This window comes from Abramis brama, assembly GCF_963993115.1.
Source record: "Abramis brama genome assembly, chromosome: 15".
NCBI classification, from domain to species: domain Eukaryota; kingdom Metazoa; phylum Chordata; class Actinopteri; order Cypriniformes; family Leuciscidae; genus Abramis; species Abramis brama.
In genome coordinates this window covers 6,791,797-6,804,829 of record NC_139977.1, presented here as the reverse complement: position 1 = coordinate 6,804,829, position 13,033 = coordinate 6,791,797, and the positions used below count along the sequence as shown (strand labels likewise).

At 36.7% G+C, this 13,033-nt stretch overlaps 1 protein-coding gene across 1 annotated transcript in view; it reads left to right on the top strand.

The window, feature by feature from the left end:
• Window positions 1-10,538, top strand: part of kctd16b (potassium channel tetramerization domain containing 16b) — a 122,245-nt gene extending 111,707 nt beyond the window's left edge. The window contains exon 2 of the mRNA XM_084137909.1: window positions 8,481-10,538. Within this exon, the coding sequence (XP_083994035.1) occupies window positions 8,481-8,941 (461 nt within the window). The 3' untranslated portion in view covers window positions 8,942-10,538. The remainder of the gene's footprint in view (window positions 1-8,480) is intronic.
• Window positions 10,539-13,033: the final 2,495 nt, after the last annotated feature.

The following is a 13,033-nucleotide window of genomic DNA, read 5'->3' as shown; positions in this document are numbered from 1 at the left end:
AGGTGTACAGGATTTTTTTTTTTTCTAGCAGTGGCTGCATAAGAGGCTCATATTTCATATTAAAGACTCTGACAGGGACAAGCCCCCCACACCCCACCTCCCCCTTCATGAGCACTAGAGCATAAGTGCACAGCTTTTAGGGAGAAGAGCTCTCTAAAAGAATGTAATTATCACGTAAGAGCTTTTTTTAAACAAGTCCAGCTAGCTATCAAGGATTCTCGTTACTAACATTCCTTAGTATGCACTTCTGAGATGGAAACAGGACAAAATCACTAATGGGAAAGCCTACAAAATCACTAATGGGAAAGCCTACAGTACTGTAGGCTTTCCCATTAGTGATTTTGTCCTGTTTCCATCTCAGAAATGCATACTAAAGAATGTAATGTCTGTTGTCTTAAAGTAATACATCACCCACAATTTAAAATAATCATTTACTCATGCCCATATCGTTCCAAAGCTGTATGCATTTCTTTCTTACATGGAACTCAAAAGGAGAATTTTAGAAGAATCTTCAAACACTTTCTTTTTATATAGAACAAAAGTTCAAAGTGACTATCTGTTAGGCTCCAAAAACACACACACACACACACACACACACACCGTGAAACACTATAAAATATATTAATTTTATAAATATATTACAAGAATTCTTAAGCCACACACAACACACACACACTCAACGCATGCAACGACTTTAAAGAAGGGACAAAAATGTATTTAGTACATCAATGCACTTATCCAACATTTACCCATGGCCGACTATATTATTCACTGAGGCTTTTAAATGCTTGGCATTTGTCAACACTGCTTTGCAACATCCTGTTAATTCCGTTTAGACAAGAAAATTGGCCACCGGCTGATTTAGCTGTTTTGCTGGACCATTTTTCAAAACACCAATTATCAAGGCCTCGACTCATCGATCAAAGGTCCCTTTTATACTGAGTGACACAAATGAATTCCAGAGCAGACTCTGCCACATAATGAGAAACACAACTTCCTGTTATTTTTTTGTTGTCCCATAAAGATTGAGGACTATGGATATGTATTGGCATATTGTCTCCCTCTGATGTTATTGCAAAAGGGAGTCTGTGTTTTAATCTTAAAATCATATTTATACCTAATTATATTTGCTTGAGGTGGATCCTAGAGGCTTGACGTCTGTGTTTGCAACTCAGCACAACAGTTTTATTGCAGTGTTTGGCAATACAAGGTCTCTATTGCTGGTGTGGGATCAATAGCGATACCAAATAGTTTCACAGCAGCAACATCTTTCTGGGATTTGCGGCTTTGCATGATTATGCACCTTGTGAACTGTTAATCCTTAATGGACTATAAATAAAAATTCTGAATATATTTAGAGCTGACATTTTGTAATGCTTTGATAAATATACAGTTGAAGGTGCAAAACTGATGTGTTGGACTGTTAACAACATCTTATGATTACATAAACAGGTTTAATCTTAGTCTAAAGACATTTTATTTATTTAACAAACAGCCTCAGTGAACTTTGTAGGTTTATATGCACTACTGGCCAAACGTTTGGAATTATTAAAAATGGTTTTAAAAGAAGTTTCATACCTGTATGCTCACCAATGCTGTATTTATTTGATCAAAAGTAGCCTACAGTCAAAACAGTAATATTGTGAACTATTATTACAATTTACAACAACTGTTTTCTATTTTAATATATTTTAACATGTGATCATTACTCAATTATTAATAATGGTTCTTATTATTATAAATGTTGAAATGTTGAGTGGAAACTCTTTCGTAACATTCCTTTTGTTAATACTTTTGTAACAAACAAATGGATATCACAGGAAAACATTACATTTTAAAATATATTCAAAAAGAAAGCGGTTATTTTAAATAGTAATATTTCACAATATTACTGTTTCTGCTGTTTATCAAATAGATGCAGCCTTAGTGAGCATAAAAACATAATAAAAATATATAAATTATTCAAAACTTTTAAATGTATACCTAGTGTAGGATATTTTTGTGCCATACTGTTGTGTTTCGCAGTGGAAAATTATCAGTTTTACACTGAGGATTTATTCTTGCCAAATCTAGATTGCTAAATCTGGGCATAACTGCACAATTACCTTTTATATTATAGTTAATTATAACTATGTGGCCCTGACTTTGAGCATAAACACTCATATAGGCAGCTAATGGGCTTGATCAAGTGCCGCCACTCTCGCTGTGAATCATTTTTGACACCCCAACTTTCATTTGCATAATTAAATGCAAATGGATTGAGGTTGCATAATTAAAAATCTGACATGGATCAGTGTTGTGAAATAGCACAGATCAGTGTGGTGGAGAATAACAGACATAGTTCATCAGTGACAGGCCTTAGAAAACACAGCCTGTATAATTGGCTTCACTCTGTTAGGTGAATACTGAATGTTGTCTGTCTCGCACTCCTGGTTGTAGTGCTTTAGTTGACATATTATGCTTTTGTGGATTAAGCCTTATTGTACTAACGCTAAGATGATCAATGCTTTCACCGCATGGGTTTTCAGACATACTGTAACACTATTTTCAGAATAACTGAATTGTTCTTGCACCCAATACAATGGGCCCTATTTTAATGATCTGAAATGCAAGTATCAAGCGCGAAACGCAAGTATTTTTTTGGGCGGGTCTTGCTATTATACCAGCGGGATAAATGACTCTTGCGCCCGACGCAAATCTAAAATGGGTTGGTCTGAAGTAGCTTCATTATTCATAGGTGTGGTTTGGGCGTAACGTGAAATAAACCAATCAGAGTGATATCTCACTTTCCCTTTAAGAGCAGGCGCGCTTGTTCTATGGCGGATTGCTATTATAATGGTGGATTTGCCAGGCGCGCGCCAGGAGCGGTTCACAGCCGAGGAGACCGACGTTCTCGTCAGGGCCGTAAAACACAGAGAAGTGACATTGTATAGGGATGGAGAAACCCACCCAAATTAGCTTCGGTTTAACAGGCGTATGATAATTTGGGTAAATGTGTAAGCTAAATTTATGCCTATTTTTTCACATCTTCATGGACACAACAATGATTTCCCTCGTGTGTTAATATGAATGAATGAATGAATGAATGAAATCTTTATTTCGAACAATTAAAAAATAAATTAAACCAAAGACAGCAACACATGAAATATCCATCAATAAAAATAAAACAAAAACAAGAAAAACAAAACAATTTTTTTTTTTTTTTAGCATAATAATCACACTGTTCGAAAAGGGATAGGTAGAAGCTCTAGGCTTATCAAGACCTAATATATTTTTTCTTGTAATAATGTATGATTTGCAAAAATGAGAACTGCTGCTTCTGTGTAGATGAGATAAGCAAAGTGTATGCGCGTTGTGCACAAGCTACATTGATTATGGCCAAGCATGCGCCCTTAAAATAGCATATGAATAACATGCGCAACACGCCACTGACTTTAGACTAGGTTTTTCCTGGTCAGTGGTGGAATTGTTTTCTAAACCTGCAAAATAGCACCAGGGAATGTTTGCGCCAGAACACGCCTCCTCTTTGCGCTGAACCACCCCAGGGAGCGCAAGTGTATTTCCTAGTTTACCGACGTGCGTCTGGAGGGAAAAGTCCGCTGTGCGCGGGTGCAAAATAGGAATGATACATGCGTCGGTGTACAAAGTCAATTGCACTGGGTGTAAGATAGGGCCCAGTGAGTTAATGTGACAACAGCACACTACTGTTAGAAACAGGAGCAGTGGCTTGGAGAGAAAGGATGGTGGATTTAGCCAAGTTCGAATTGGCCTTTTTCCAAACCCATTCTTCGCCCTATTCCCATCTCATATTAGCTCGAAGAGACATTTATTTTAAATAAAACTGAAGGAAAAAAAATGGATATGAATTTGGTAACAGGTATTTAACATGCTGTGTCCTTGCATTGATCAGACGGGCAGGCACATCGACTGCAACACGATCATATTGTTGCTGCGCTCAAAACTGTGGCTCATTTCCTGCTTCTGCCAACATTTATTATTGCTTACAGAATGCTACCTTACACTATTTCTCAAAAACAGTGGGCAGTAGTACAACATATACGGCACAGCATGCAGTAAGCAGTACTAAACATTGAGCATTGATAACTCCCAAAAATCCGCTTATTTTAATTAACACGTCCCAGCTAACATGCAAACCAATAACCTGGCAACACAAGTAAAACAAGTTTACAAGACTAATAAAAGTCAGGTTATTCCCTGTGGTGACATCAAACCGTAAGTACTGTATTTCATTTGTCATGTAGGTTGTTATATTAATTAAAGCATTATACTCCATAGTATTCCAAAATGTCCGCAGGAAACTCTCCTCTCATGCAGTTACGGATGCAGTATTTTGACTGTATCATATTTACTTAGGCTGCACAAGATGTTTACACGTTTTTATTATTTCTTGAATCAAGAAAGAGTCTTAAGTGTGTGTATTTTCTCTTCCCCTATCTTGAAAACACTCTGGCTGAATGCACTTAAATCTGCAGTAAGAACACTTTTCTGTCACATAGCTGAATAGAGTTTGTTTCAAAACTGACCAATTCTGCAACATCACACTGTTATTGAACTGAACTGAATCAACATTGCACTGACTAGAGCTGAATAACGACACTATTGTCTTATGTAGAGCTGCTTATAACTGAATTGAACTCATTCATTGATGAACTTACTATACAGTTATTGATCTGACTACGTACCTGGAACCTAATTACCTGGGGCGTCTCCAATCGACACCCAAGCGTCTACAGTCAACACTTAATAAATACATTTACCTAGGGCATCTCCAGTCAACACCCAAGCGTCTACAGTCGACACTTAAAAAATATATCTGGGGCGTCTACAATCAACACCCAATAGTCTTTATACTCTAGCTCTTGCGTCTACAGTCGACAACTGGCTTTGAGTTCCTTACCCTAACTTGTTCCCCTAACTAACTTGCTGTGCAGCAATAATAACAGACAGACTTCAGCAAATGTCCTTTAAATGCTTTAATCACGGCCGGGAGAGATTCCGAGCAGTTCTCAGAGAATCTCCCCCAAGAAGAATCACGGCTGGAGGATCTCGGACAAATTTCAGAGAGAATCCCACCAGTTAACACGAATACAACAGTTTTTATTGAAAAGGTGAAAGGGGCGAAAATGACATGATACATTACATAATTCCCCTACAATTTGATTGGTTCAATTGGTAAAGCAAGCCCCTACCTTTTTACCCTATGTTACTGACATAAGCAAAAATATCATTGTAAAGGGTTAAAAGCTCAGTTGATTACTCAATATATCATGACAGTTTATTTTTGATTTTGTCATGGTCAGCACTTGAGAATTTTCCATAACACAAATAGACAAAGAACAGAACGTTTTGGTACATTTTGTCCAAAGTTGTTAGACTGTTAGACCTAGAAGGGAAAGTAAGGTTTATATGTTAGAATTGTTAGAATCATGGTTAGTTTAAAAGATAGTTTACTATCTTATCTATTAAAAATCCATCACACTCTAATCTGACTTGAGCTGAATAATGTCACTTTTTTAGAGCTGAATTTAAATGTGACTCACATAATTTTGCATCATTTTCCTGTTTAATACAGCCGTAGACAAAAGTATTGGCAGTGACATAAATTTTGTTTTGCAAAGTTTGCTGTTTTGCAAAAAAGGCTTTTATTGGCCAAAACAAGTCAATATTTGCAGTGCTGAACCTTTTCTTAACCTCTGCAATTCGCTCTGGCATGCTGGATATCAGCTTCTAGGCCAAGTCCTGACTGAAGGTGATCCATTCTTTCCTTTTTAGTGCTCGGAGTTGATCACAGTTTGTAGACTTCTGCTTGTCCACTTACTTTTTGAGGATTGACCACAGGTTCTCTATGGGATTAAGATCCGGGGAGTTGTCTGGCCACAGATTCAAAATTTAAATGTAATGATCTCCGAGCCTCTTGATTATCACTCTGGCCTTGTGACATACTGCTCCATCATGATGGAAAATGCATGGATCATCACCAAATTGATCCTGGATCATTGGGAGAAGTTGCTCTTGCAGGACGTTTTAATACCCTTTTTTATTCATGGCAGTGTTTGGAGCAGAATTGTTAGCGAGCCCATTCCCTTGGATGAAAAGCAACCCCACACATGGATGGTCTCAGGATGCTTCACTGCTGGCCCGACACAGGACTCATGGTAGCGTTCACCTTTTCTTCTCCGGACAATCAATTTTCCTGATGTCCCAAAAAGACAGAAGGGGGCTTCATTAGCTGTACAATCCTTGTAGTTCCTGCAGAATTTCAGTCTGTCCTTGTTGTTTGTCTTGGAGAGAAGGGGCTTCTTTGCGGCCCTTCTTGTCACCAGGCCGTTGTCCATAGGTCTTGGCCTCACTGTGCGTGCAGATGCATCACACACACCTGCTGCCAATATTAAGCAGCTCTGCACTGGTGGTGACATGATTTCATAGCTGAATCCTCAGGAGCATTGTGTGGGAAAATGTATTTACACACAAATACAGTATTTCTTTTATTTTTTGAAAATACACTAGCCTATTACTTGTGGCGAACACTACTAAATAAATCACATCTAAAACCCTGGGAACTTTTCCTGCTACTGTATCTAGCAATGAGTAGGGATGGGCAATATTACCAAAATCTTACATCAATATGAGTATTTTTCATAGTAAAAAAAACATATATATAATGATATACTCTTTTTTTTTCTGGAAATGGTTGTTATAATATCAAACATTTAGATACCAGTGAAATTGTACTATTCTCAATACCAGAAAAACTAATACTAGGCTAACTAATATGCAAAAAAGTTCTAAAGCAATTATTAAAGGCAAGTGTCATGTCTGGTCTGTGTTTATGTTTGCTTCAGTTGGACTTTGAGTTGGTTTTGGACTGTTTTCTGTTCTGTTTCCTATGCTTGCATTTGTTTCTATGGTGATTCATTGGTTGATTAAGTTGCTACACCTGTTTCTCATTTCCATTCATTAGTCTGCTTTTGTATAAATAGCCCTGTGTTTGTTCAGTTCGTTGTCTGATCTTGTCTTTAATAAGCAGTTGTTCTGTTCGCTGAATTTTTGTGTCCCGAGTATCCAAGAAGTGTTAAGTTGAGTTTGTTTTCATTAAAGAAACTGCTTGTGATTAGTTCCAGCATTTATTTTCATTTTTGGCTCAACCCCCCTGCTGACAAGTAAATTAATAACACTTTTAATGACTCTTTTATTTTTACACAAGGCACATCCAGCTCTTTATTACTCATTCATCCGTGTTCCTTTTAACGCTCTAACATGTCAATAACTCCTGCCCACTAAAAAGCTGCAAGGACATATTTCCATACGGTGATATATATAAATGATATATAAAAAGTTAAATCAATTCACATTTTATATCCTAGTCCTTGCAAGCAATGATGCTTCTCTAGCTAGATGATAAAACCAACAACCTATTAACTATCAAGACCGACTTTTGATTGCTCTTTTATTCCTTCATGTTAACTGAAGGCAAATCTGAATTATGTTCCATTTAAACCTTACCTCAGTCAAGTAGACATCCTCACCTTGTCTTATTCCTTATTAAAGCAGAAAATTCGCTCACCCAACGCTATATGGAGTCATACAGCAGCTGCAGCTCATGTGCATGAAAGTGGGCATTGGAAGGCCTGTGTCAACTAGTTGATACAGGAAATCAGCAACCTAATAAAGAGGGTGACTGGCACAACATATTTTATGTATTTTTAAAGTTCTAAAATACTAAACCTGTATGTATTCAAATACAAAATTCATTTGATTTTTTTTTAAATGCAAAATATAAAATAGCATTTTGTCTTTTAAATGAATCTATCTGAAATAATGCCCATCCCTGTCTGTACTGTGAAGCTGCTTTGAAACAATCTTGTATAAAGCACTATATACAGTAAATAAAGGTGACTTGACTTGATTTGACTTGACATAGCCAGACATACACAGTTCAGTAAGTAGATTACAATGCATGTTAAGGTGTTTACATGCTGAGCAAAATCAGAGTAATGGGCAAAAATCTAGTTGTCGATCGGTTTATGCTCATGTCGTTTATGACCTTACTCTGATAAAGGAAAACAGGTTAATGCATTGACTCCATGCATTGTCAGCATATTCCCTTGGTTTCACAGACAAGGTATAAGCCTAGTCTTAGACTAAAATGCATGTTTGAGCTGTTTTAACTGAAAGCAACTTGCACTGATATATCTTAAAATATGTCAGTGCCATTGTTTTGCCTCAAGATGCACACCAGTAATGTTTTTTCTTTCTTTCGAAGGCATATTTTAAAAAGCTACTTAAATGTCTTAAATGAACTGAGGCCTACACCTGGCTTAATCTAAGCCCTGTCTGTGAAACCCGGCCATTAAGCGTAATCGGCTTAAGAATGTGCATGTAAACACACCCATAGTCTATGTCACCCTGAAAACAAATACCTTCAGGCCTTGTTTGAACTCTTCTCTTCTCTTTTCCAGGTGGCCCATCTCGCTGGTCATCTCCACCTTGTGACTGCTGCTGCAAGGGTCACAAAGGTGAAGGCGAAGGTGAGAGTGGAACCTCATTCAACGAGCTCTCCACCTCCAGCTCGGAGAGCCACTCTGAGGCCAGCTCCCCGCAAGGTACTGTCATCCGTGGCCCGGTCAGCCGGCAGACACACGTGCAAACATTGGACAGGCCTCCAAAGAAAGGCCCCGTTCAGCATCTCCTGCAGCAGCAGCAGTCCGAGCAGCACCGCAAGAGCGACCTCCTCCGGACGCTCACCGCAAGTTCCCGGGACACCAGCACCTGCAAGAAACGGCCAGCGAAAGAAAAGTTGACTGTGGAAGAGGAACTGGACAAATGCATCAAGGACTTCCGCAAGATCAAGATTCCTGAGCATTTTCCCGAGCGCAAGTACATGTGGCAGGCCGACCTCCTGCGCAAATACCGTCTTTGAGGGACGGCGGGTTTCAACCGTTTTCAAACCTTAAGCGCAAGCTACAATTATGTACGTGTTCACTACTACAACTACTATTGCTAGTACACACCACACTACTACTGCCTCTGACTTTCTTGTCAATGTCGGTCGATAACCCGAGCAACCACTTTATCTGCTTGAATGCTAATTGTTTATTTGTAAACACCTGCATTTTTGTAGAGTTCCAGAGAGACGCAAGTGTTTTCGAAAGACACACAGCTACTTGTCTCTTTGGTTTCGTTTTCCCCTGCTGAGCTACACAAATGTGTGTGTAATTGTGTGTTTGTTACAACTGAATTTTTGACCTCGGTATGTTAGTGGCACAGCGATTGAGTTGAGGTGGCCCAGAGGTTGAAAGATGAATGTGTATTCACCTCATAAATAATGCATGTGGTCCCAACTGTGCCCTTTCTAAGAATAGCCACTGCCTTGGCGGACGTGTGAGTGGGTTTCCATTTCAACACTCTGAGAAGCACAGGAGACCATGGAGCCAAACGTGTTTTCCCTTTTTCGGATTCTCCACGTTCCATTTTCGTACCTCAGCTAAGCCACAATCAGTGGCTGTAAAGACCTCTCCACATATGGTCACGACATGAAAGGGATGTGGGTGGAAACTCAATAGCATGACATAAAGGCTTTGAAACTGCTGCCTGAATCCAAATGGGAGTGAATGATGGCTTACTCTTGAGGTCAAAGGTTAAACACTAAATGTTTGGAAAAACCATTTGACAGGAAAAGAAATACGATATTAGGGATATATTCTGAAAGCAATCGCACACCGAACAACACGGACATAGTTTAGGGTTGTGCAATCTTTTTTGCAGAAGACATTTTTGCTGCTGTATTCATTCCATCAATAACAATACTGAGCGAATTTGAGAAATGGATGGCTTTGATAATATGTTCTGGAAGGACTGTTAGACATAATGAGACCTATATATAGCTGATGATAATTCAGTGGAAACATATTGGTGTATGTAATGGTTAATAATGAAAACAGTCTCTAATAAACATCATGTTTTATAGACACATCAATACCAAGCAGCTTAGATAGCCTTAATATTTTTTTAATTTATCTTTAATTCTATTTCAAATTTAGTTTAGTTTAACTTAATCATTTTGCAAGGATTTAAAAGGAATTTGGAAACCAATATAAGCATCATAATTTGCTGCTATTGAGCTTTATTTAGTTTCAAACGATACTAGACAGACTTCAGTGTAAGGGGTATAGAGTAATAGCTACAAATTTATATTAATGCCATACATTTATATTCAAATAACTGATACCAATGTTAATTACAACTGATAATTATGGAAAAGGGAATAAATGATCTGTCTCTTGCATAATTTATTTTCCATTCTTTTCCCCTGCTAATTTCCTATATATTATACCTTAACTGCCTGTGATGAACAGCCTTAACTGAAGTTTACCTAAAAATTTTTACCTTTAATGTTATATAGTCAAAAATGTGACTGGATGTTAAAAGAGAGGTAAATCTTCACAGATATAATGTATAAGATGCTGACCTTTTGATTAGCATTCCATTTTCTGTGCTGAGCATTTATTGTTAACTAGAAAAAATATCTATTTATTTATTTATTTATTTCATTAAAAAAAAAATTAAAACATCACATTTATTTTCTCTGGTTTTAGACAATAACCTAAATGTATTACCATATATAGTAATATTGTTGTAACCTCACTGTGTGAAGTGTGATGGACTCCAGATGCACGCTTGTGATGAAATTGATTTCGAATGTTTGGGGGGTAAATGACAGACACGGCTTGTGAACTTTCTTTTCTCAAAGTAGCCTTTTGAATTAAAATATAAATTAAGATACATTGGGTGCTAATCAAAATGTAGCCTCAAGCCTCTCATTCTCATATCAAGAAGTCTATTTATATGAAACTAAAGGGCAGAGAGAATAGCATGTTAAATAGAATATATATTATTTATTATCTGGGTACTTAAAGGAAACAGTAAAGTCATTATTTTATTGCATCGCACAGGTTTTGTGCTCTATTCCAAACACTAACCGTACTGTCAAATAATAGCATTGCAAATCACTTGTAAATAACATGATAATAAAATGTATTTTATATGAATTGCACTTGTAAACTGTAGGAGATTATTCTTTAACCACTCAAGACAGCTAAAATGATAATAAAAGTGTTTGGAATCCATTGGATTAATGGCAATTATATATGTTAATATTTATAAAATATATAAGCACCATATGAAACTAGAGTAAGATAATGGGGAAAGAGCTCATTGTGGAAGTTAAAGTTGAGCTGTTATATGTAACACATGAGCACAACTCATCTAAAGCACAAACTCACTGCCATTTTTACCAGGAAGTACTTGTCAAAGGCTTTGCTAAACACAGTTTTTATGGTAGCCAGACAGAGAGCCCTTGTGAAACACACACACACACACACACACACACACTGTACTTGCTGACAATATAAAAGGCCACTTAATTGTTCCTTCATGACTATGTTTCTTATCACATGCACTTAAGTACACTTTTAAGTGCACTTTTTAATAATGGCAAAAAAATGATTTTAAATCATTGTTTTAATACACTTTTGTCATGCTTTAAAAAAAAGCACTTTTAATGTTGACTAACACACGTAAAGTACTTGGTTATAATTTTAACTGCAGTGTGTTATTTGATAATATATTTAAAGTTGATATATATTGTACTAAAATTACACTTGATCATTAAAATTGTGTAATTCCAAATATATTTAAATACATGACACAGGTTTCAATGGAAATGTCATTAAAGTATATTTTATTCATTCGGCAGTACACTTCTATTTAAATTACGTATTTTAAAGACAATGGAAGTAATTATGAAATTACATTTAAAGATGTACTTAAGTGGGTCATAAAGGCACTCTTATGTTTAACTATCAGTTAAACACTTATGTATACTAAATATCACTTTAATAATTGTTTTATTTAATTGTAAATTAGCTTAATTAGCAATAAATCAAACAAATTAAACCGCATACATTACCTTCAGTTATTTTAAAGTATATACTTCCGTAATAAGTACGCATTTTTAAAAGAATGCAAAAGTGTACTTCTTCACAAGGGAAATCAATATAGTTTCATTTGATTAAATTGAAATAATATCAGCGATGATATTAATGGCATTCCGATTATAATGCCGGTTACTTATGGTTAAAGAGTTACACCATATCTTAGCTAGCCACAACATGATAAAATAGTATGCGTTAAAAGTTGTCTCTTCCATTTAAAGGGGCATTTACACTAGCAGTGGTTTACAGTAAATATCAAATATTGACTGTTTTTGTGCTGCGTATTGTAGCATTTACACATTCATTTTGAACTGATTACTAGAAACAAGGCCTCGTTCATACTGCATGCAAAAGCAGTGCAAAATCCACACAAATCTAATAGGTTACAGTATTCACACCTGCCCAAAAATACAGTAAAAATTCCATTTAAACCTTTTTATCAACACAATCTTATGTAATATAGTTTTTTTTTTTTTTTATCAACATATAATGTGGAATAAACTTCTCATTTTTTATTTCAATTGACACACAAGGTGACACAAACAGTAGTATCCATTCAGTAAATCTGACGGAATCCGAATCAGTTTGGTGTTTGTTTTCCGTATTAGAGGATTTTTTAATCTCGCAAGATTATGTACGGCTCCCAGCAAAAATATGTTAGATTTTATCCCACTCCTGCCCAAAACTTTCACGTTTTGTCCCATTCCCGCCCGCAAAAGCCCATAGAAAGATGTCTACGCTGATTTCTATAGGCTATTTTTTTTCAATTTCCACACACACAACGCTTCAGATTTCCAGTGACAGACTTCTGCGTGCTGTTATTATTAGATAATTATAGCCCACGAGTTCCCACGCACATATCAGTGTCTTTCCTCCCGCATCCACACAATTCAAAACTTGTCCCGCGCTACACTTTGTCGAGTCGACTCTGTCAAATCATCTGATCCCATCTGTCGACTCTCTATTCCGAATAACTACATGGATAAATATGGTCCCCCTCCTCATGTAAAAGAGATTTC